Source organism: Drosophila grimshawi, unplaced genomic scaffold (genome assembly GCF_018153295.1).
Source record: "Drosophila grimshawi isolate 15287-2541.00 unplaced genomic scaffold, ASM1815329v1 contig_311, whole genome shotgun sequence".
NCBI lineage: Eukaryota > Metazoa > Arthropoda > Insecta > Diptera > Drosophilidae > Drosophila > Drosophila grimshawi.
In genome coordinates this window covers 5,393,812-5,417,525 of record NW_025063098.1, presented here as the reverse complement: position 1 = coordinate 5,417,525, position 23,714 = coordinate 5,393,812, and the positions used below count along the sequence as shown (strand labels likewise).

The 23,714-nt window shown below is 37.4% G+C and overlaps 1 protein-coding gene across 2 annotated transcripts in view; it reads left to right on the top strand.

Annotated features, from left to right (window-relative positions):
• LOC6564321 (neuroligin-4, Y-linked) overlaps window positions 1-23,714 on the top strand; it is a 75,107-nt gene that overhangs the window by 19,457 nt on the left and 31,936 nt on the right. The window contains exons 1-3 of one of the 2 annotated variants that reach the window (XM_032737579.2): window positions 8,577-8,597; window positions 18,652-18,959; window positions 20,245-21,117. In XM_032737579.2, the coding sequence (XP_032593470.1) occupies window positions 20,384-21,117 (734 nt within the window). In that variant the 5' untranslated portion in view covers window positions 8,577-8,597; window positions 18,652-18,959; window positions 20,245-20,383. Of the gene's footprint in view, window positions 1-8,576; window positions 8,598-18,651; window positions 18,960-20,244; window positions 21,118-23,714 lie in introns of those variants that run through there. The other variant, XM_001990261.3, reaches the window with a different exon arrangement.

Below are 23,714 nucleotides of genomic sequence, written 5' to 3'. Positions count from 1 at the left end.
GTTGCGGCTAATGAGGCCGGCCGTATGTGGCGAGCAACGCCCATGTTCACGCATGCCACATACATGAACTTGCAGCTGCCACAGTAACTGCTATCCGCTTGGGCATTGTTTATGCAACTCTTGGCCCGGACCTGGGCACAGTTAGCTTTGAAAAGATTCATTTCCATTAGAGTGCAGCTTTTTCGACACTAACCAAACACAGGTCACAGGTCCTTCCATATATCCATTGTAATAATTCATACCTGGATATGTTCTTAAGTATTTATGAGCACAAACAGATGCACACACATACACATACATATATACCTCTTAACATATTTGAATATTTAAGTTGTATACAAATGTGCTGAGCCTTTGTTATCGTAATTTCATGTGTAACCAGCTGGCCATATTTATTTTCACTTCACTAGTATAATTCTCATTGTTGCAGTTAATTAACATCATTTTAGCTGAGCTGAGCTAATTATTAACTGGTAATATCTGTAGTAAGTTCAATTTATGCAGTTAAGCAAACATTTTATTCCCTTTCATCTGTTTAACTAACTGGCTGTAATAAAACTTTTTGTAACTGCGATTGCCTGCCATCAATATGTCATGATAGATCGAAAAGCAGCTTAAAAACTTTTACTTGTGCTCAAGTTGCAAACTCACAGGCAGGAAGAGAAAAGAAACAAATATATTACACAAGCAGAAAATAATGTTCTGACTTGAGAAAAGACGGTATCAATTAGGGGAAAAAATTATGTTACTATTAATTATGCGAGTTAGACGAAAATATGGGAAATATTAGTAAACCAAAAAATTAATGTACGCACTACAGAATATACAAAGCATAACCAAATGATAGCTCAAAGCAAGTGTAATTAAAGATGAAACAAGAAGACAGCTAGCCAAAAAAAATAAGGTTCCAAAAATCCCGGGCAAGCTACACGAATTTCACTGAGCACCTGGTCCAGTGTCATTTCATTCAAAACACATTTACTTTTTTCGTAAAAATTTGTTTTTTTTTTTTATTTACTCTGGGGAGGCATATATCGTATAATAAGCAGCTGCAATGTAAATTTTCAGAGTGTTTAATATTTATGTACTAATGCATACATGTATATGTATGTATGCATGCGGATCTGGGCAGATGTGACAAGTATTATAATTTGAATGCTGATTCAAATGCACAGCGACTAGAGCCTCAGTTAGTTGATTAAATGACTAAGTGGATCCAACAAATTCACTGTGTTGAAGCTGAAGCAGATATTCCACCTTCGTGCTCGATGCTTGTGGTCAGGTAGTGTCTGCTTGGAATTGTTGTCATTTCTTGTTGTTCTTGTTCCTGTTGTTGTTGTCGTGCGTGCTACTCATGCAAATGGTATACGGATTCTAACCAGAGGCGTGCCTGCGCCTTAATTATGCTGCAAACTTGCCCTATAGTTGAGTCCTGATGATTCCGCTGCTACAGATCCTTCGTCCATTCTATGACAGCGTCATTTATAAACGTATGCTTGGAGCACAATTAGCAAAAGTTGCAGCAGGTATTTTATGCACAAGTTGGCAGCGTTAACGACAATAGCAATAATCCCCTCAATATCCGACCCTCTCCTTCATTCCCTATTGCTCTTTCGCTTCTTATCTTTATCCCATTCTCGGCTTCGCCCTCTGCTGTTTGGCACATAATGAAACTTGATTTAGCTGACAGCAAAGAGTCACGTACAATGGAGCGTATTAGTAATCTTGTGCCAACTTTGTAAGCAAGCACTTGAGAATGCCACATCAGCTCGGGAAAAAAATAGAAATAAATACATGTTAGAGAAAATAACAAAGAATATGTGAAAATAGTGCGCACCTAACTGGGTTAATGGAATTGCTCAAAAAAGAATGTTTATGGGCATGAGTTTAGGTGGCATGTGCCATAAAAATATATGAAAAAGAAAATGAACAAAATATTTGTATATATCATATTCAGTATTTTAATATATATTTCCTAATTTATTAGTAATGCAATATTACAAGGTCAAATCCGCTTCTAACAGAAGATGGTTTTTAAAACAAAATGTTTCACCAGATCTGAAAATAAAATATGAAAAAATGTATTTAAATAAATAGTATTCTCCAATCACCTTATATATTGTCTACAAAGCACTATTTCATAATTTAAACGGAAGTTCGGATCCCATTTAAATGACCTTACAATTAAAGTGGACCTAATCCAAATTAAATTCTAGCTTAAGCTGAGACCTTTCCTTCCTAATTTTTCTGTAAATCTACTTGTATGCCACATAAATTATATTGGCTTTGTTAATGCTGGGTATAAAATCGTCAACTTCGCAGACCGAGCTTAGAATCGAGTAAGCAGTCCTATTCATCCTATTTATATGAAGTTTCTAGCTTAAGAATTTTTCTCCCGGTGACGGGTCTGTCACATGAATTAACTCCGTATGGGTGCGTAATTGTCTGTAGCTGTTGCTGTTGTCTGAGGTAATTGCTACACGGTTTTCGTGCTAATAGAATTAGAGCATAAACCGGTTTATTCTCTGAAATACATATACGGACTCATAACAAAGCGTTTTTATGACAGCTCAGCGGATTGGACGTCATGAAAAGCGAAGCTTTTGCGAGTGTCCGCCATTAAGCGCTACAATTATTTTGCATGCGTGAACGTGTATGTGTGTATGTGGGGGGTGTGTGTGGCTATGCTGTGTGTGGCGATGTGCTGACCGCATCATAGAAAACGCAAAATGCTCACAAAATTATGGCCTCGGTTGACGTACTGCAGCGGTGTTTATTTTGGTGGAAAATTTTGCGGAAATGTCTCCTTTTATGTTTTATTTATTTTATTGTGTACCTTTTGCTGTGGATCCGCTTTTGCTGAAAATAGCTTTAATAGCCGTTTATTCTTGGCTAAGATAGTCAGAACAAATTTATAAATGTTGTTTTTTTATTATAAATATAAAAATAACATTTTTGTGACTTTTGGCGCATTAGAATTGATGAAAAGGTCCAACCTAACGAAGAGTTAATAATATTTTCTTTAGCTAGATACATGTATATAAATAAATATGAAACTTAAATATTTTATTTGACTATTTGATAAATATATCTAGAACTGTAAATTTTTACATTTATTCACAGTTTATTTATATTTTTTTTATGTTGGTGGTATTAACTGTCCTGAATTCATACAGGACTCAAAAAATCATTTTCAACTGGTATAATATTTACATTCCATACAAAGAGGCATTGTGCATAGAGTTTTTACATACAAATTGGTGTATTGTGGTGCACCACAAAATTACACAACGATTCATTTTGTATGTAAAATAAACTTACATGTGTTTACTACACATCCTATATAGAGCCCAATAGAAGACTTAAATAGAAATTCATAACAATTTGTAATATAGGCAAAGTTTGCCTGCCTGTATATATATGTTGTAAAAAGGTGGCAAATACACAACATTTTTATACACATATCTCTCTAATTCCATCCGGTTTTTGTTTGATGCTCTTAAAATCACAAAATGATCTTGGCTAACACACACATAAAAAAAGACAGCAACAAATTTGAACAATAAGAATGTCTGAGTCGTGATTCTTTTGAGAGCACTTGGTTATGTAATCCCCGTCGATGGCATTGCGAAAATTAAGCAAAAGCAGACTTGGCAACATAAAAACCAGTCGAAAATGCTAACAAAACGACTCAAAACACTAATAAACGGAAAAATTCAGGCAGAAAAAAATAGCAAAGTAACAGCAAAGAAGAGAGGAAAGAAAGAATAAATGTTGGCTGTGCCTACCTAGTAACAGCTTGGCATGTCTGTCGCCCCGGGGAATTAAACGGTCGACAGTGACAGAGGAAGAAGCAGCAGCAGGGCAGAGCAAGGGCAGGAGCAAGGACAGGGCAGGACAGAGAACAGTAGGAGGCATATAATTATCGGGCAAGCTACAAGCAATATAACGAAAATGTGAGCGCACAATGAAGCATTTTCCACGACCAGGTTGCAGGCAGTTTAACTTTAAGATTAAGACAAGTTTCCGCCTGTTCACAAATATATATGACACACCGCAACAAAAATTAAGTAACAAAGTAACAAATGTTCACAATTCTTTTGCAGGCTTGTGCTTTTGTAGGTTTGTGTAAACGGTGTTCTCAAATTGCTCTCAAGTTGAGAGCTTAACATAAGTATAGATTGGTTATGGCAATACTCACTCTACACCAAATCACACAAGTTGAGTTCTTAAAATCTACCATATAAAGTTTTACGATAACTAAACAGTAGTGTTTTCAGTATATTTGTGTATACAATTATTTTTCACTATGCAACATTAGTTGAGGTGATATGTGGAGCAAAAAAACATATTTAAATTATAAAAGTAAGTCACTGAACAATAAACAAAGATTGATCAATTAAATCTGGTCTGATTTTAATTTAACCGCAAGAATCAATCATAGTTAAGACGGAGCCATGTTGAGCTTTTGTAGCACAGTGTAGTCCTTATACAGAGTCAAACACAACTGTATGTAGAGCGTAAAAAATCACCAACACTCGGGCGCCTTTAGCTTGTTAGCCAGCAGCAGCAGATGTTGCCATTGTTGGATAAAGCTCGTGGCAAAGTCAACGCATTTCAGCTCACAACTGAGCCACGCTTTGGTGGTGTAGCTGATGGTGGCAAACTGCACTAACAAGATTCGACATTTGAACGAGAGTAATCCATCAGCGGGTGGGCGAGTATCAAAATGGATTAAGAAGAAATGTGTGTTTTTTCTTTTGGCATCACTTTCATATCGACATTCGCAATTTCTGCTTGACTTTGCATACCCTGTGAACATCAAAAGTGTCCAAACGGGTACATATGCTTACAGCATATAAATGACCTGAGAAGTATTTAAGACTTAATTGCATTAAAAAATTACAAGTCGACTGCCATCTTTTGAAATTTGTTTCGTCTCTTTCTCTGATATATTTTAGGATAATTAGAGAGCATCGTACAGTCGAGCACCTGCAATCAATAAAACTTCAGCAGCTTTTTTTAATCGCATTTAATGTGTGGCATTTGCGTTTGCTGCGCGGATATGGGGCTGTGTTTCATTTTTCACAATGGAATGAAAGTTCAATTATTTGATTTGACAGGCGACTCCAAGAGGCAGCAGTCAGTTGGCAGTCAGGCAATTTGTGGGCGTGGTGCTTACCCAGATTTACACACAAACAACTGCCAGAGCATATTTTATACAGAACATGACGTTGACTGCACAATTGAAGTGTAATTTATTAACTTTCCACTGTGAATACATTTTTTTCAGCTGTGCATTCAACGTTGAGAAAATCGATAAATAAGGCGCTCAAGTGAGGCGCATTAAACAGGAAAAACAGTTCTTTTCAAACTTTTACTAACGGTTCCTGCTCTCCGAATGTTCTTAACACTGTACGCACTTCAAATTACAAGCTCGATTAATAGATTTGTCAAAATTTGCCAGCATTCGTGTATCTTTCTTTCCAAATTAATCAGTCGCAAAAGGAATAATGGTGCCAAGTGTGCCCAAAAGTTAAGAGCTCTGGGAAAAAGGCTGTTGATTTTGTAACTTTGTCAAAGATGAAGGCTAACTTCTTTTGAAGCATATGCGATTTCCTATAAAAAATAATTGGGAGAAAATTTCCTCTCTCTCCCATAACTTCGGCGGCAGTCTGGTAGTACTATGCTAGTTATATTGTAAAAGCATGGGTGCCTTTCTCTGTGATGCTTAAGAGCATCTACATTAATTCACATATTTGTAAGCTCTGAACACGCACTAAGAGAATACATTAAAGTAGGATGATTAAACCTAACCTAAGATGTGATTATTTTTGCCCCGTGGTTGTTCTGTGCACACAAATGTCGCAGTCAAATGAGTTTGATGGCTTTTGTTTTGGTTAGCGATGGCGATAAACCCTATAAACAACGTACTCAGCTAGCTTAAATGTAATCTATAAGCCTCCGGAAACACGCACGAGGGACACACACACATCAATCTCACAGTCATCCTGGCCAGACCGCACAATGAAACCACCTTTTACTGAGTGGTGGTGGTGGAGCGGATGGTGCGGGTTGACTCTGATACTTCTCTTACAATTTACAACACATTTTAATGAGTTCTCGTATTTACTGGCTGTGCTGGCCATATAAGGCCACGCCCATTGGCTTAACTATGGGCTCTATAGCCACCCATAATTTGGTATTGTTTTGCTTTCTAGTTTTTAGAATTTGGCATTGTTGTAGTTTTTGCAGACGCTCTTGTTGTAATGCGGTTTTTGTGGACTTTTTCGGTTTTGTTTGTTTTGTGGGCGATAAGTGGTTGTAGCTGTTACCATTGTTGCCGAGCATACAAAAATAAATATAGACCTAATATCAGCAGCATAGCAAACTAAAATCAACTCTCGAATTGGCTGTTTAATGGACTGAAATAATGGCTCGATTCAAAGCCACATTGACAAATTAAAAGGTAGAAAACCAGAAAAGAACAAACTTACATTTGAGTGGAGATCGAAACATAAGGCAAGACTTAAGCTCGTTGCAGACATATTTCGATACAATTAAATTATCGACTGAATTAATCGCTAAAATAGGCAATTTAATACGTTTTTCTTGAAATATAGGTAAATGGATTAAAGATACTTTTCATAACCTTTTTTAATTTAGGATATTTAGCTGCCGAATGTAATCAAAAAGAAAGAAAAGTGATGAAAAATATATATAGCTTAATGGATTTTTCTTGAACCAATATTCATTAATAGAGAATAGAAAATTAACAATTGTTCAAACCAAAAATACAAAATATCTCAGCATTTTCTTTTAAGCATTTTATATGAAACATCGCTCTTGCTGGACTTTTCTGTTCATATGGTTAAACTATCTTCCAGTAGAAATGAAGTATGTTCAAGACAATATGACAAACATACTTTGTTGTTGAGTCTGCTTTGTTATAAGCTCAAAGAAAAGTCAAAATACGCGTGTGTTTTTGATGGTTTTATTGCTTTTGGCTTAACTATTCCGAGCTTATATTCTTTTTAAGCACTGCCTGCCCTATCGAGTGTCGACTCAAACCCGGGCATTTCGATATAACAGAGCACTGCCAATCTGAGGGCAACGAGAAACAAAGCCAAAGAGGGAGAGGGAGCGAGAGAAATGGGGAAGGAATACTGGATTCCAAGGCTGAGCTATGCAAATGTTCTGGGGGTATATAGGGGACACATTCATACGTGATAAGTGTGTGTGAGTGTGTAGGTGTATGCATGTTCCTTTCAAACATGCTGCACGAACTGGCTGCCGTTGACTTTTTGCCTGCTTTTGACTTTATCTTGATACAAGTGCTGCAATTTGTAGCTCACTTTTCTGCATCTCCCCCTTTGCAGACTGGCAACTTGAGTACGGAATAACGCGCTGCTGGTTCGGTTTTGTACTGAGTCAGAGTTTGAGAATCGGATGTCTAGGATTGGCACATTCACAGCGCTTTGTTGCTAGCGCAATCACCAAAGTTGGCAATGTTTTTGTTCTCTGTTTTGTTGTAGTTCTGCTTCTGTTTCTGGCGCGCATTTAATAGTTGCAAATTGGTTCTCACACCAGGCAATTGGACAATGGTTGGAGCTTGATTTGTTAAAGACGGCATGACTTAGTGATAGCAATTGCACACACAAAATGCCTGCGGCTTCAGCTGGCTATTATCCTGCCAGGACACGCTCTGTGGCATATTTGTGCATTCGATTAAGATTTGATATGTATCAGATCGGGTATGTGGTATCGCAAACCCCTGATAAGCCCCTTTGTAAACATGTTATAAATTGCTCTTCTCAGTTATTTTCCAATGTATACAAGTTTTATAATAAATTCAAGTAGAAGTCAATATATTCTTAAAATATCTTTAATCTGATTGCGATTATATTTAGTTTAAATAGTATTGTTTTTTTTTTCGTAGTTTTGAAGTAAACATAATTAAGGATTTTAGAATCGTAGTACCCTTTTAAAAAATATTTCTTAATTTAACATGTAAGACCTTATACATGGATATATCCATACAAAACCGAGGCCACCCTTGAAGAGTTAAAAACTGAGTTACTTATACTGTATATATGTATGTAAAGTGTAAGCCGCTTTTTTCCTTTTACCTGGATGGTAGACAAAGTGTTTGTTGGCTGAGAAACTAATTAAAATATGCACAACTTGCTAAAATACTTAAAAGGAACACATATGCACAGGCACTCCTGTGTGTATCTATGCGTGTGTGTTCTGGTGTTTGTTTGTTATCCTGGAAAAAGAAATCCTGGCAGGTAAACGCAGTTCATGCAGTTTTTTTCAATTTTCCACTCAACAGCTTTGTGTACTGTCTCGCCCAGACTCATGCGATATAGGGCGTATGTATGACTGGATAAGAGTAAAGTGCTTCGAGCATTACTTTAAGAACAAAACTGTTTTATTTATGCGCTTATTTTACACAGACACACATCCCAAAAATTTCAGCTGCGTTGCCTTGTCAAAAATAATATTTATTTGCCCCATCTTTGTCTTCTTTTTGCAGGTGGGTGCAACATTTCGAGCTGTTATAGATGCTCCCATTTACTCCTATATCTTCTCTTGTAAGTGATAGTAAAGCCAAAATAAAACTGCTGTCAGATTAATGGCACTGCCTTTCCTTCGCATATGAGTCACTCTCATGAATTTCCATAAAAATAAATCATTTTAGTAGACAAACAATTTCAAAGTAACTATTTGAAATGTATAGCACTAGTGGAGAATACCATAAAATATATTTACATATTACACTAGCATACTGACGTTAATACAACCCAATTGAAAAAAAACACACTGCATATTTTTAGTAACATAACATAACATTTTTAGTAACATAACTTAACATGTCCTAATATCATGCAAATCTCCGAAATTTGTACAAATTTATTACTGTCAATTGATTTATAAATTTATTTGTTTTTTTAGGGTAATTTTTATATTCTGATATCTGCCCGTCTGTCCGTCTGTATGAATGCAACTTTTTTCGACACCCTTGAGTCTTGGAGTTTTGAAACTTAATACACACATATATATATATGTATATATATATATAGCATATATCATAATGTAAATTTTTTAACAAAAGTATTTCAACATGTATAAAAAGAATTTAAATCAGATTTGCTTCTGACCAGCTCAGCACTTTTTACTATATACTCTGAAAGACGAAAGTCGAGCGCTGTTTTTGTGAAACTTTTTAACTAATTTTCTTTTTTGGTTGCGCACTTCGCACGTTCGTGCCAGCCAAAGAAAAACAAAAGGCAAATGGCAAAGTGTAAATAAAATAATAGCAAGCGCCAAAAACTTGTACAACAAATTGGCGTTAAACTTTGTGCTCGGCTCCAGCACAACAATTAAAAAGATTTTTTTTCTAACTATCAAGAAAATTATGCGAACTTGTGCCACGATGTTGTACAAGCTATGTCCGGAAAATTGAATATGCTGATATATTATCTTGATATGTATATATATAGGTTTATGTTCGTACGTCGGGCCTGAAATGTAAAATACTTAAATTTTAAACGCAACTGGGAAATGCCAGTAATTTAATTGAATGCGGCAATTGAGCTGCCGCGCCGTTGGCTGGTGGCCAGCCAGTAATTAAAGTCAAGCCAACAGCAACAAAGAGAACAAGGATGCAAGCAGAAGTGTGGAGAGAGGCTGCTCAAATTAAGCCAAAACATTTGAGCCCTCTCCTGTCTATGGGTTTTGCCTGCTGTCAAACCAGCAGGCCACTTGACGCCTAATGACCAGTTTAATGGGGGAGGACCGTTAAGGGGTAGTTCTATGCTCCACCCTCTCCCGCATTTGAGTGGCGCGCGCTTGCCTTAATGTCCAGAACATTTCGCAGTGAAATGGCCTAAACAAAAGGCGGGCGCCTGCCGATTACCTTTTCGGGGCCGTTAATTAAGTTTCGAGAAGGCGCCCGCCCTCGCAAATGTTACGGCCAAGTTTTCTATTACTGAGCCAAGCACACGTACCTTAATGGGACACGTATGCGTATGTATGAGTAACGCACAAATTGCCTGCTCAAGTACTCAATGCCGTGACAAGCCGCATTTCGTCCAACAAAAAACGGGGCGTATGCGTAATTGGCGCAAGTGAAACTTGAGCAAAACTAAACAAACGTCTTCAAATTTAGGCTGATGTTATGCTCATATGCGACAACTTTTCAGCTAATAAGAGTGAGCAACAATATCAACCCGGTAAAAAAAGATTATTGAACATCTTACTGGCTGGTAAATTTAAATATCCTTTTGATATATTGCTGTTAGCATCTACGTTCTGCATGTGTTAAAGATGATATATGAATTATACGTAAAGTTATAAAAAAAACTTAATTTGTCAATGCCAAGTTTTTTTTTCCTGTGTACCCTCAATTAATAAACATATTTATTTTTCTCTTTTCTTTGTTGTTGTGCACAACTTTCACAACAGTAAAACTTTTTCCACACGAAATACAGTGAAATCGAAAATTGTTTACGAAGCCAAGCGCTTAGCCAAATGTCTTCCGTGCCAGTTCTCCAATTTCGCACAGCTCACCTCCGCTGGGAGGAAATACTTCGCATGTGTGCGATTTGTTGTTGCTGTTGTGAACCGAAACAGGTGCAGCGCTTGTTTGGCCATAAAAACCAACGACAAGTGCAAATGCTACAGAAATAGCAGCAGCAATCCCATTTACCCAAAGCTACCCCCTGTCCCAAAAACTTGTGGTACTCTGCTCTTAACATTCCCATTGGCAGTCGCAGCTGCCGTTGCTGGTATTTACATGCAGACAATATGAAGAAGCCAGTATATGTTTATAACATCCGCAAATTGTTGAAGATAACAATTATTGTGCATTGAGAGCAAAGGCAAACAGTAGAGGTTGCTCAGCTGACATAGAAGCGAATCGAGTCGTGTTGGCTGCTTGTTAGACTTGTGGCATAGTCGGAAATGGCAGTTTACGGAAACACACACATATACACATATAAACACATACACACATACACACACACAAACATGAAGAGGGGAAAGTCAAATCCAAATAGCATGGAGATGTGCCATTAGATACCAGCTTTAGTTTTGCGGTTAAACACTTGAAAATGTTATAAATTCTGCAAGCTTGTCATGAAAACATGTCCTTGGACTATTAACAGTGCTTTTGGACTATAGAATTTCACTGTAGCTGCTGTGCTAAGAGGACCCAGGTGTCGCTCATTAGGGCAATAAGCCAGGTGCCTTGGGTGTGGTTATTTGACGGTACAGATTGAGAAATCAGGTACTTTAACCTTATTCAAAAGCTTATATTTATTTAAGACAGGCTTGCTGAATTAATATCATTTTAAATTCCAAAAAATATTCACTATTATAAAATATAATTAAAAATTATATAAATATACAATAAATATATTACAGATATAGATGTTTGAAAATCAATTGTTCGTTTCCTTCTTAGTTGGCAAACAAAATGCATAAGCCTAATATAGATGCGCCATAAATTACTGCCAAATATATTTCTCTATAGATATGACCAACTACTTAGCTAGCTTGGCTTAGGACTTACATAACTCTATAAAGCCTTGACCCTTTATGGCCACTTTGTCTTTGTTCAGTCATTCTGAAAGTCTTCATTTGCTTTGCATATTTATAAGACAAAAAAAACAACAAAATAAAATGAAATAAAAACAAAAATCCTTACAAAAGGACACATACAAAAAGCAAAGTAACGTTGAGGCATTTGTATTAGCCAAGCGAGCAGAAACAAAGCCAAAAGCGTAAATTGTGCGCCCAAAATGGCAGCCAGAATACACTTAAGCTCACAAACATACATATATACACAGCGGTACGCTAAGAGATAAAGGGATTGGTGTGCAGGGAAACGCTGTCATATCTCAGCTACGCCCTCATTGAGTAAACATTGAGTCAACACTTCCGCTACGATAACATCAACATGGCGCCAACATTATGGAGGAGCAAAAGCGACGGCCAAGATAGATAAAGCAGCTAAGACAGAGAGAGGAAGAGAGAAGTAGATGGAGAGTCAGAGACAGAGACAGAGACAGAGAGAGAGAGAGAGAGAGAGAGAGCGAGAAGTAAACCAAATGCTTAGCTTTTGGCCAACAATTTTTACTCAATAAATTATTTTATCTGCCAAGACAAAACAGCCATGAGACACCCGCAGCAGGCAGACACTGAATGCCACGTGGCATAAAACCAAATTAGAGCCACATCAGGACACAAAATGTCGCCGCGACGACTGTTTATGAAAATGTCATTAAAATGCTCGGCAATAATATTACTTCCCCCCAAACCCCTCCCCAACAGACAATCAAGCCCTCAATGCAAAATCCGAAGCCACTAAAAGCAAAAACTAAAATACAACAAAGGCAGCACAAAAGAAAATTAATTAAGTGCCAATGCCCAAGCTTCGTGTGTGTTTGTGTGCGTGAGTGAGTGTGAGTAGGGGTGTTCGACTCGGAAATTGATATTCATTTGAAATTGTTACAGGATTTGTTGTCTTTCCTCTCATATTATATAACTTTGCACCGCAATGAGATTTCAAGGTTTAATGTCCATCTCCTGCATTGTATTCCCTATTTATTATACCTATTTGTATAATATAAAAAGAATGCACCGAAATAATTGAAAATCATTCACTAAACTATTATATGTAATTAATAAAAATATAAATGGCTTACAAGACTACAGCTTTCACTTAAAATGTCAAGCCATAATACAACACAGCACCTTTACAAGAGTTATTCAAGGGTGTTCACTGTTCGGCACACGAAATCAAACTCGACAATTAATATTCCTTTTAATTTTGTTTGGTGTGGGTGTTAGTGACGTATCTAGGATATAATCCTTATTATTTTGTGTGGATGTCTTCGCTTGTGCTCTCGTCGACGTTATTCTGTGTCGCTTATTTGTGTTACTGGTTCTGTTTCTTTTTGTGTCCCCTCCAGTCGCCTTTTATGTAATGCAGTAATGTTGCTTTATTATCATTATATCAGCATTCTCAGGCGACAGCCGGAGGCAAATGATTTTGTACGATTCGTATGGGGCTGCTCGGCATAATGAATGAATTCAATTTGTGCGCTGCCAAAAAATTGCTAAAAAGCGCAAAGGAAAAGATGGGTGAATGTGGGGGAGTATTGAGTGAGGGGATCAACTCAATATATAGAAACTTTTGTTGGTGTTGGCCAAATTATTTGCCAATATTAAGCGATAATTTATTTCAGCATTTGCTTGTAAAATTTGTTTGCCGCGAGCGCACAATTTATACCAGACAGACCAGCCCCAACACATACACACACACACATTCACACATATACACACACACTCACACAGATACACACACACTCACACAGATACATACACACTCCTCCCCTTATGGAGCATACATGTAAAATCAGAGGAAAATTAATTTTCGTTACATTCGCTTTGGCACAATCACAGGCTCAATTGTGCGCGAAATTTATTGCTTAGCTAATGGCCCAGGGATAAAATGTGATCGCTTTCTAAAGAAATTTTGCATAAATTATACTTTGATACAAGGCTCTGATTAAATTTGAATTGCATTTTCGGCCCAAAGTGTGCATGCAGAATGCGCATTTTAAGCAACACTAATGAGTGCCAATTAAATTCACTCACCGAAGAAATCGACGCAATGCAGTTGGTTGAGCCCCAAAATTGATGAAATTCTTAGTGCACTCAAAATTAATTGACTTCGATATTAAGCTGGAAACGGTTCAAATATTTCATGTACTTATTTATGTAAGTTAGTATTGAAGTTAAATGGAATTTTGAACATCACTTTGAACATTGAACAGAAAGCTGAGCTCAGTCCAGATATTATGATAAATACACATAGGTATAAATAAAAGTATAATAGTTACCAGGAAAAATAAATACTTCTTGAAATATTCATATAATCGTACATAAACAGAAAGCACTGCCATAAAGATTTGATTTGAATTATAACATTAACAGAGATTTTATTATGATTAAAAGATGTACGAATAAAATGAAATAAAAATAATTTGAATTTTTTTATATTTATATATATGTATATGTGGGTTGGTATGTGGCTTCTGAGGCCAATAAAGAAACACAATATAAGTTAAACTATTAATTACGTTATACTATCATTATATTAATAATATTATTATAATGAAACCCGCATACAAATAGCGAAATATTGGAAAGGGTAATGGTAATCAAATTGAGGCCTAGGCAACACTTACATTGGTACAAGCGTGTTAAAAAGTATTTTAAAAATCGTATCATTCTAAGGGATTAGCTTTAGAAAACAGATGAGCTGCTTCAATATAAACAATTATTGATGGCAAATACAAAATAAAACTGAGTATCAGGTATATATTTCGCTACTCGTATTTGCAGCTTTTAATTACAAAAATATTTATGCTTATAGCGCTTAAAACAGTTGCGCTGCAATTCCCACCATTATGCTGCAGTTTAATTTCATGGGTTAAAAATTGAGCCACGCCCCTGGCTATCAGATACGCTTTTCCTTTTCCTGATGAGCGAAAGGCTTTTTGTTGTTGTTGCTGATGATTTTAATGCTTTGGCTGCTGTTATGGTGCGCCATTGTTTGGCCGTTGACTACTTAAAAATGAAAAGATGGCAGCGGGCGGAATGCTGCAATCTGCGAGCTGCAGATGCCACAAAGGGCAGAGCTCTGCCTTTTAATATACTCGTATATATATAAATAAAAATGCAGCCAGTAAACGACTGACGAGTTTAAACAAAAAAAAAAAACCGCCGAGAAATAAGAAACGCAAAAAAATGAGAAATAATTATAAGCCATTGTTGGCAGGCAGCACAATAAAAATGTAAGAGCAACAGCGGCGACTCAGAAGGGAATGGAGTAGCCGCAGAGTCAACCCTGCTGCTGAAGTCAAGTATTAAACTCCATAAAATGCAGAATGCTGAATACAGAATGCTTAAGTAATTTTATCAAGCGTCTATGACATGCAAAGTGCATTTAAACTAGTTATAAAGTCGCATTATTTGCCATCAAATTCAATGCTCGATGCGAAAGTTCTCTTCATTTTCCCTCTTACTGTTTTCCTCTTGCAGTTTTCTTTACGCATTTTTCACAAATTTTTACATAAATCTGCATGAAAAATGACACACTTCAGAGCGGAAAGAGCTTTGTTCCCCCCATTTACTGCTGTTGCTGCTAGTTCTGTTATCAAGCTTTTCTTGACTCGGACAACTATAATTTTTCAGCTATGCTTGCATTTTGCTATCTAAGAGCATTTAAATGTTGTTCGGAGCAGAGTTTCAATATCAAAATTATGCATTTACTTTTGTGGACTTCGCATGGAATAAAAAACATCTTTATATGCCCAACAAACGAAGCACAACATTATATGTTCATTTTGTGTTTCTTGTGGTAATCTTTTTGGATACAGAGAATGAAGAAAATATATAATAGTATACAGTATTAAAAAATAAATCTTAAATTTATAGCCGAAATTTATCTTTTGATCTGATCTAAGTTCTTTTGTGTTTACAAGCTCCCATGCTCTAAACGTCTACTGCCACAAAGACTCCCATAACAAAGTCTTTTCGGATGAAACATTTTCATTTCCATTTTCATTTTCATTACGTTGCCAACTGCAAATCCATTTTTCCATTCACCGCACTTTGTCCACATTCATAGATTTCCCCCCACAAGTGAAACTTCCCTTTGCAAGAAAACTGATTAAATTTTCCGCAAATATATATCTATATAGATATATTTGTAAATATATATGTGGAATGCCTATCAATCGATATAAAGAAATTCAATTCTTTCTTCTAACAGAGAGAATGGAAAGAATATAATGCATACGCAGCGTGTGCGTCATCTTTAGTCTATCATGCTCCGCTTTTATCAGTAAACATTAATATCTATGCACAAGTATATCTGTGAGTGTGTGTATGTTTTTCCCATGATAAATACGCTTAGTGCTCGCTTGTATTTTTGTTTGTGTTATGCCGCTGGCAAAGTTGCCTTTTTCGTATGCTCCACATGTTTTCCTACGCTTATAGCTTTTGCATTTTCATTGTGGTTGCAGCATTTCCAGTGTACCAAACTGAGAACGGGGGCGTGGCACATTGTAGCAACATTGTAGCAACACAATTCATGACTGCCTGGGTTTGTCTGTGTGGCAAAACAAAAATGAATTATGGTCATGCAACGCATTCATTATTGTGTTGCATGCCGCAAGTTTTTGTCAAAAAACGAACATTCTCCAACACTACTATTTTCAGTTCTTTCCCCACAAATCTCCGGCATTCGCAACTGTAATGTAACTGTATACGTAATCAAGGATAAACACAATTCCACTTTGAACTTTATCTCAGTACCCGTTGCAGCAGATCTTTTAACCCCTCGCCCTCTAATTGCCGTCCCAATCGCTCTATACTTTTCTTAATTTAGTTGTGCTACTTAAGCAGTTTAATGCCACGTTGGCTTCAGCGGCCTCTAAAGACAAATTAATGACCCTAGGTCCGAGGACCGGCGCAATTTCTCTGCCTCTTTAAATGCGTATCCTGTCTAGGCTGTCTGGGTCGTGGCGCCTGAATTTATGGCGCAAAGGCTTCGGCCAAGCGCGGAAATTGCGAAGCCATTGCGAGACGCGTCGCTAAGTCGCTGCCACAATTACATGTATTTGTTGCTTTTGCTGTTGTTGTTGTTGTCGTTGTTGTTGCTGCAATGCTCGGCAGACTTTCATCTTTGTCGCGTTCAGCGTTCTTATCTCTATTTGATTTTTAATTAAAGCCCAAGTTAAATGTATTTTGCAAAATGGAATTTTGTCTCTACGCACTTAAATTAGGCGCACAAACAAACGCTGAATTCAATTATCTTTTTGCCCCGCGCACAAATTACATGCCCAAAACACAACGACTAACAAATTGATAAAGTCATTCTCAATGCGAATACGAATGCGAATGTGAGTGCTACCCAAACCTCATACTTCTTACCTTATTTACAAGTTGTTTTCAAACATGAACTTTTTGTCAACTTTTTGTAATATTTTCTGTTGGGCCAAAAGTTTACAATCAGAAATGCGCTGAAATAAAAGTTAAAGCAAAATTATAATGTTTAAATTTATGGAAAAAGTACAAGTTGAAACAGAATTTGTTTTGTATAATATGCAAGTTAAGTCTATACACATTACAGAAAACAATACATATAAGAAAGTTGTCAAACTTTTTTTTAAATTACATCAGACGGACCATGTTTGGCCCGTTGTGATATTTTTTTAATATTTTTAATAAATGTTTTATTTTCAATATCTTAAAATTTAAAAAAATGTATTTTAGATAAGACAAATATATTTTGTTTTCATTATCGTAGCAAGTTCTGCTTTAATAATGATAACTTAAACTGCAATTTTCGGCGCCCAACTTTCTAAAAATCGATATTTAAGTATACAGCTTTATATGCGCAGGCACGTCAGCAACTTGAAAACAACCACAAAATTGTCGTCCTAACTCATTTACAATAACCAAATAAGCTCACACTACACCAGCTACCTACCGAGAAGGCGTGCAACAGTGCGTATGATTTACAATGTTTGTATGCTGTATCTAACCAGTGTGACAGACAGGCAGACAAAATCTGATGTAATCTACCCCCAACTGAGCCACGTACTTGATGATATTTGTTGTTGTTATTATTCCTTTCATTATTGTTGTTGTTGCCGTTGCCAAGGGAAAGTATTTGATGGCAGTCTGAAGTAGCCCGGCAGTTATTTACTTATGCGACTACGCATTTAAATGCCAAGCTGTTTGCCTCGCAGCAATGAAAATTCATCCGTATTTGCATAAATAAATTAAAAAGCAACTTGCGCATTGAGCCCAAGCTAAAAATTAACTGGTGGGCGTTCGTTAAGTAAGAAAACAGCTCAATTTCCACACAGAAAAACAATTAATTCAAGTAGTGAAAACTCTGCACTGGGGCGCCCAGCTAAATACCGTGCTAATGATGTGCATAATAATTTGCTTATACTTGAGTGCGCTGTATAATTGAAAAGTTTGCTCTTCGTCTTACCAAGATTGCTAAGTGGCTTGTCAGTACTTGTAAGCCTTTCGAACAAAGAACCTGACAAAGTCATGAAGTGTGGTGCAATTTTTAAATTTTGTCATTTGTGAATTAAATTACAATACTTTTTAAAGTGCACATATGTTCAACTTTTCTCAAGCTCTTCACACATTGATTAAAATTAAAATTTAGGTGGAAGCACTACATAGAGACGATATTAACTGTAAAATAATTATTTTTATTGCTGACCTTTTATTACTTATTAATTAGGTTTTTTACTTTATGATTTTATCCAATTAATATATACTTTACTAGAGCTCATAAATAAATTTTACTAAAGCTGTTATGTGGATAAAATACCTATAAAAGTAACGATTGAAAGATGGAGTAAATTCAAAGAACTCATTAAGAAATCCACAAGTGAGGTGAATTGTTTGCGCACAGCCGGCTACTTAATATGCATTTAAAAGACGCGTGCTTTTGTGTGCGCCACTTAATTAATCATAGTCCAAGTATCTTATAAACCAACGACTAAACGACCCCTCTATAGCATTTTTTTTTCTGTTTTCTTACAGCTATGCGGCGGCAGCTGCTTGAGAAGCCGAAGGCGGCAACGATGAGCACGTGAGAGCCTTGAAAAAATGTCCGCTTGCATGACAATTGTAGCGTGCAGGCATTCAGACAACGCAACAGACAGCGCAGTTGAGCGCAGCGTACGTGAAGTGTATGCTAAGAACTTCAGGCAGCAGCAAAAGCATCAGGCGTGGCAAGGACACTAACCCACATGCAGCACGAAGCACCAAGCTTAGCACCTGCAGCAAGGCGCAGACAGCAGCAGCAGCAGCAGCAACAGCAAAGACAGAGCAACGTACGGAATAACTAAGTGAGTTCCTAAAAATATACCAAAATGTTCAACTCAAAACTAACAGACAGGCCAAGACACGTCGTCCTGTAAGGGACATCAAAGGCATCAGCTTAAAAAAAACAATGTAACTAGAAATGTGGTATGGGAAATGTAACGACAAAAGTGTAAAAAAAAATAACTTATTTCGAAAATGTGCAGAAGGGAAATCTTTAAGGGCAGTAATAAATTGAAAGCACCATTGCCAAGCTCAGAGTAAAGAAGGATTTTAGAATTAGGTTGATTAAAGGATTTTTCGCATGATATCCCTGAGATTCTTAAAGATTAATAAGAACTCGGTTATCGACCGTTGGTTTTTATTGGAAGTCATCAAATTTCAATACAATAAATAATGCATTCGACAAAAGCAGAATTCTGTTTTCAACGCTTAAGGCTCACCTTCTATCTACATTCCAATAAGAATAGTACGCTGCATTCATTTGGTGCTGAGCGACGCCCTGACAAGTCTGGCATATGCAAAATGCCATCTCTACGTTATTGTGGCTGTTGTTGCCGTTGTTTTTCTTGAGAACGGCAACAACAAGGGCAAGGGCACTACATCAAGTGCAAACAAGGCTCTGCAGTCCACACAAAAATAAAACAAGAAATGAAAAGAGAATGTGAAATGAAGAGTACAAAGAGCAAGAATGAGAAAAGGTGAAGACAACGCCGCCAGCAAGTGGGCTGATTGGAGCTTGTGCAAAGAACTACTTTTGAGAGGACTTCCAAAAGGCATTGCATACTTTTTGGTGACGCAGTTGGAGGAGAAAGGGTCACACTCTGCATGCTCCAGGCGCACACTTTGCGGATGACGATGAAGTGCAGACGAGAGCGAAAATGCTCCTTAGAATTTGCACAGCTTAAATTATAAACAGAATATTAAATATTATGTAGAGCAAATATTTGGGTTGGTGCAGGAATTTAATGGGTGAGGCTTAAATCTTATAACGATATTTTAAATAACAATGGGTGAGTTACTGTTAATCAAATTAATCAAAAACCTTAGTCCAACAAAATGTAGATATTTTAAAAGAAATGTTTTCAAAATCAATTATAAATTTAATATGAGAGAATATATATTTAAAGGAAGTAAAGCCATAAAATAAATATGCTACTGCGTCGGTCACACATATCGAAAATGTAAAAGTTTCAACGTTTGCTATTTATAAAAAAAAAACTATAAAATATGCAGAAATATACATGTAACCAAAAAATATGGTCAGCGGCTAGTTAACAAAGTGATTATGTGCATCTCTGGTCTTTTCAGTAAGCTTCCGTTGCCATTGAAAAAAAGGAAAGGAAAAACTCCATAAAAAAATAATATTAAAAATTAGGCCACGCCACAAACAGTGTTGTCGCGGTCAATTATACGACAACAGCAACACACATTTTGACCAATATTAATAATGGTAATGTTGCTGCAATTGGAGCAACCACTGCCACCAGCAGCAACGACTACAACAACTGCAACAGTCTCGAGAGCAAAGAGAAAACAATGTGAATTCAGCGTTCAATCCCTGATACTGCTGTTGTTGCTATGTTGTACGAGCATCTGTGGCGCTGGCATCAGCTACAGTAGTGTGTCGGGCAATCTGAGTGCCACACAGCGCGTGGCAACAAGTAACAGTGGCGGACTGGTATTGATCGGCTCCAGCACCGCCACAGGCAGTAGCAGTATCAGCAGCAGTAGCAGTGGCAGCAGTGGCAGCAGCTCTGTGCATCCAGCCACATCTAGCGCGGTACCCTCATTGTCGCTCACTTCATCATCGTCAGCTGTTGCATCATCCTCAACATCCTATGCCACTTCAACAAGCAGCAGCAGCAGCAGCAGTAGCAGCAGCAGTTCATCATCAGCCACGTCGAGCAGCAACCGCAGCAGTCGACTAACTTCTAGCAGCAGCAGCAGCAACAGCAACAACAACAACATAAATCATGATCAATTACCAGCACAGCTCTCATCGCGCATCATCCACACACGCAACGGCGCCATCTCGGGCGTAATTGTCCAATTAGATGGGCGGCATTTGGATCCAGTTGAGGCGTATCGTGGCATACCTTACGCCTCGCCACCGGTCGGCAATTTGCGTTTCATGCCGCCCGTCTCCGCCGCCATGTGGTCGGGCGTTAAAAAGGCGGACAGGTAAGTCACAGCCCCAACCGCTCCAGTTTCTTTATTCTTAAGGCCGCTATTTGGCCGCAGTGTTGTCCGTTCAGCCTTTTTATCTACCATTATCATTTTATAACTTTTTATATAATAAATACTATTTAGCTTTGATGTTATTGAAAGCGGTTACTGATAAAAAAAAATAAAAAAATGAGAGGAATGCAAATGTTGCGAATACGCTGAAAATATTGTACGAAACTATCTCAAACATCGAAAGCATCTTCGCTTTTTTATTTTTTTAGCTGTAGAACCGTTGTGTTCAAAAATTGGCATCTCTGCTAGTACGTAGACTTAGGTGTAGTCTGTCCAAGGCAGCCGCCTTTAGAGAGTCGTTCGCATAAATTTCAAAAGGCCGGAAGTTTGTATGTACTGTGTGTACAGTTTACGACCTGACACGCTTTCTTGTTACTCATACGACCGGTGAGCCGACTAAAATGACGCGTAACTGGACCTAGCTAACTGAAACATGGGCTTTGAGCAAAAATATGGGATGGGTATAATTAAGTATGAAGTGTAACATGTCCTTAGGGCATCCTCAGTCTAATAGCTTTCACTTTAAAGACTGCTATTGAAAGCTCACTTAAGCCCGGCAAAATAAAAGAGGAAAAGAGCTCATTTAAAACAAGTTTCCAAGACGAAATAAATACATATTCCATATTCACCAATTCTAAAATGGGTACTGGGCTAGAATCAACTTCTCTACTTAAGTCCGCTATGAGTCCGAAATAATCTCAAATGTATATATTTTTAAAATAGTTACGCCAATTCTATTCCCATTTTAAGTCCTAAGTATCACTTAAATATAAATACGAATCGCTTATCTGCCTCCTGCTATTTACAATTAGTGTTTAATGAGTCTTGTTTAATGTTGCCTGCGAGCGCCAGCTGAATCAGAATTCAACTCCAATGCAAATTGCGCTGTCAATTTAAATGCATTAAATCATTTCTTAGTTACTTGAGCAGCGCTGTCCGACAGCTAAGAAGAGGGTGCAGACGAATTTGAGCAGCACTGTAGCTTGTAGCCGAAAGTACATAAAATGATCAAAATGCCATAACTCAAGGGCCGGCAGCCACTCGAGAGGGTCGAGCGCAGCCGTTGCCCGGCAATTGTCACCTCAATTAACTTGGCTCATTATTGTCGAGTGCGCAGGCGAAGGCAGAACTGAAGTAAAGGACTAAAACCGAGAATTCTAATAAAAATAAGCCTCAGACTGTCTCTCTCTCACACACACCCAATTGTACTAATAATAATAATGCGCGATGGCAAAAAAAAAAAAGGGAAGGAAAGTCAAAGGTCAGCAGACTCGCTGGGGCTTCCGCTTGAAATGTTACACAAATTAAATATTTACACTGCCGCCAGCTAGCAGCTGCGACACTCGAACAACAACAACAAGCCGAACATCTAATTTACAAACGCTCCCAAGTGGCAAATCATTATTCAAAAAGATTCCCAGAACACCGTTGTCCTGCAGCCGCATTGTTTGCTTTGTAAAAGGGTGCCTTCAAAAGTTTCTTCTTTTTCGGTTGGCTTTTTTTTTATACCCTAACAAGGGGTTTTCTAAGCTGTAAGGAAACATTTTCGACCTTACAAAGTACATAAACAAATACCTTAAAATTGATTAGAAGATTTTTGTAAATGAAGCCACTCAACTTTGTCCCATTTTCATTATTAATTCCTCTGGAAAATTGAAGCAAATGTGAAGGTCTTCTTACAATTATTTTATTTTATTTACTTCTTTTTTTTCGCTACCTGTTATATACATTTAAAATGTACAGCTAATTCAGTTTGAATTTCCATATCTTTTAATATAACAATATATGCTTCATAGGGTATTTGGAATTCAATAGCTCTATTTCTCTTTATATTTTGTCGCTGGCTAATGATAAAATCCAATAAAAAAAAGAGGCCAAGAATCAGCGCCCTTCAAATAAATATAATGTTTCAAGTTTTATTAAAGAAAATCTGATGAATGACACTGCCCCAAACGAGCTGTATGCGGTCTCCTGTGTGGCACCTGCTTCTATTCCTGAACCACGAAATTTTAGGCTGACATCATCACAATTTTTCGGCAATCTCTGCTGAAGTCTGTGTGTCTCTCCATCTATCTCTCTCTGTCTCTATCTCTGTCTCCCTCTTTCTCTCTCTATGTCCGTCTGTCAGTTTCATGTCGTCATCTTTTACTGTGGGACTGCGTCTTTATTTGTCAAGCCGCATTGCTCTGGGCCTGTTGACAGACTGGCAGGCCAATAAACTCCTTGAGTAATGCTCCACAGATTTTTCAGCTCGTCAGCGTAATAAAGCTGTTTCGACCATCAGCGGACTAACGAACAGACAGACAGACGGACAGACAGACAAATGAACAGACACTCAGACTCAAGGTACAAAAGCTCATTAGCGAGCCTTACAATCAAATCCGAAAATGGATACGTCTGGGGCATATTGTGGCCCAAATCTCTTTAATTTCCGTAGACGGTACTTTAAAGCTTATTAGCATTGGGTCAAGTACGAGGTTATAGCTGAAATTAATAGCGAAACATTTTTTCCAAAATAAATACTCAATTTTTATTCCATT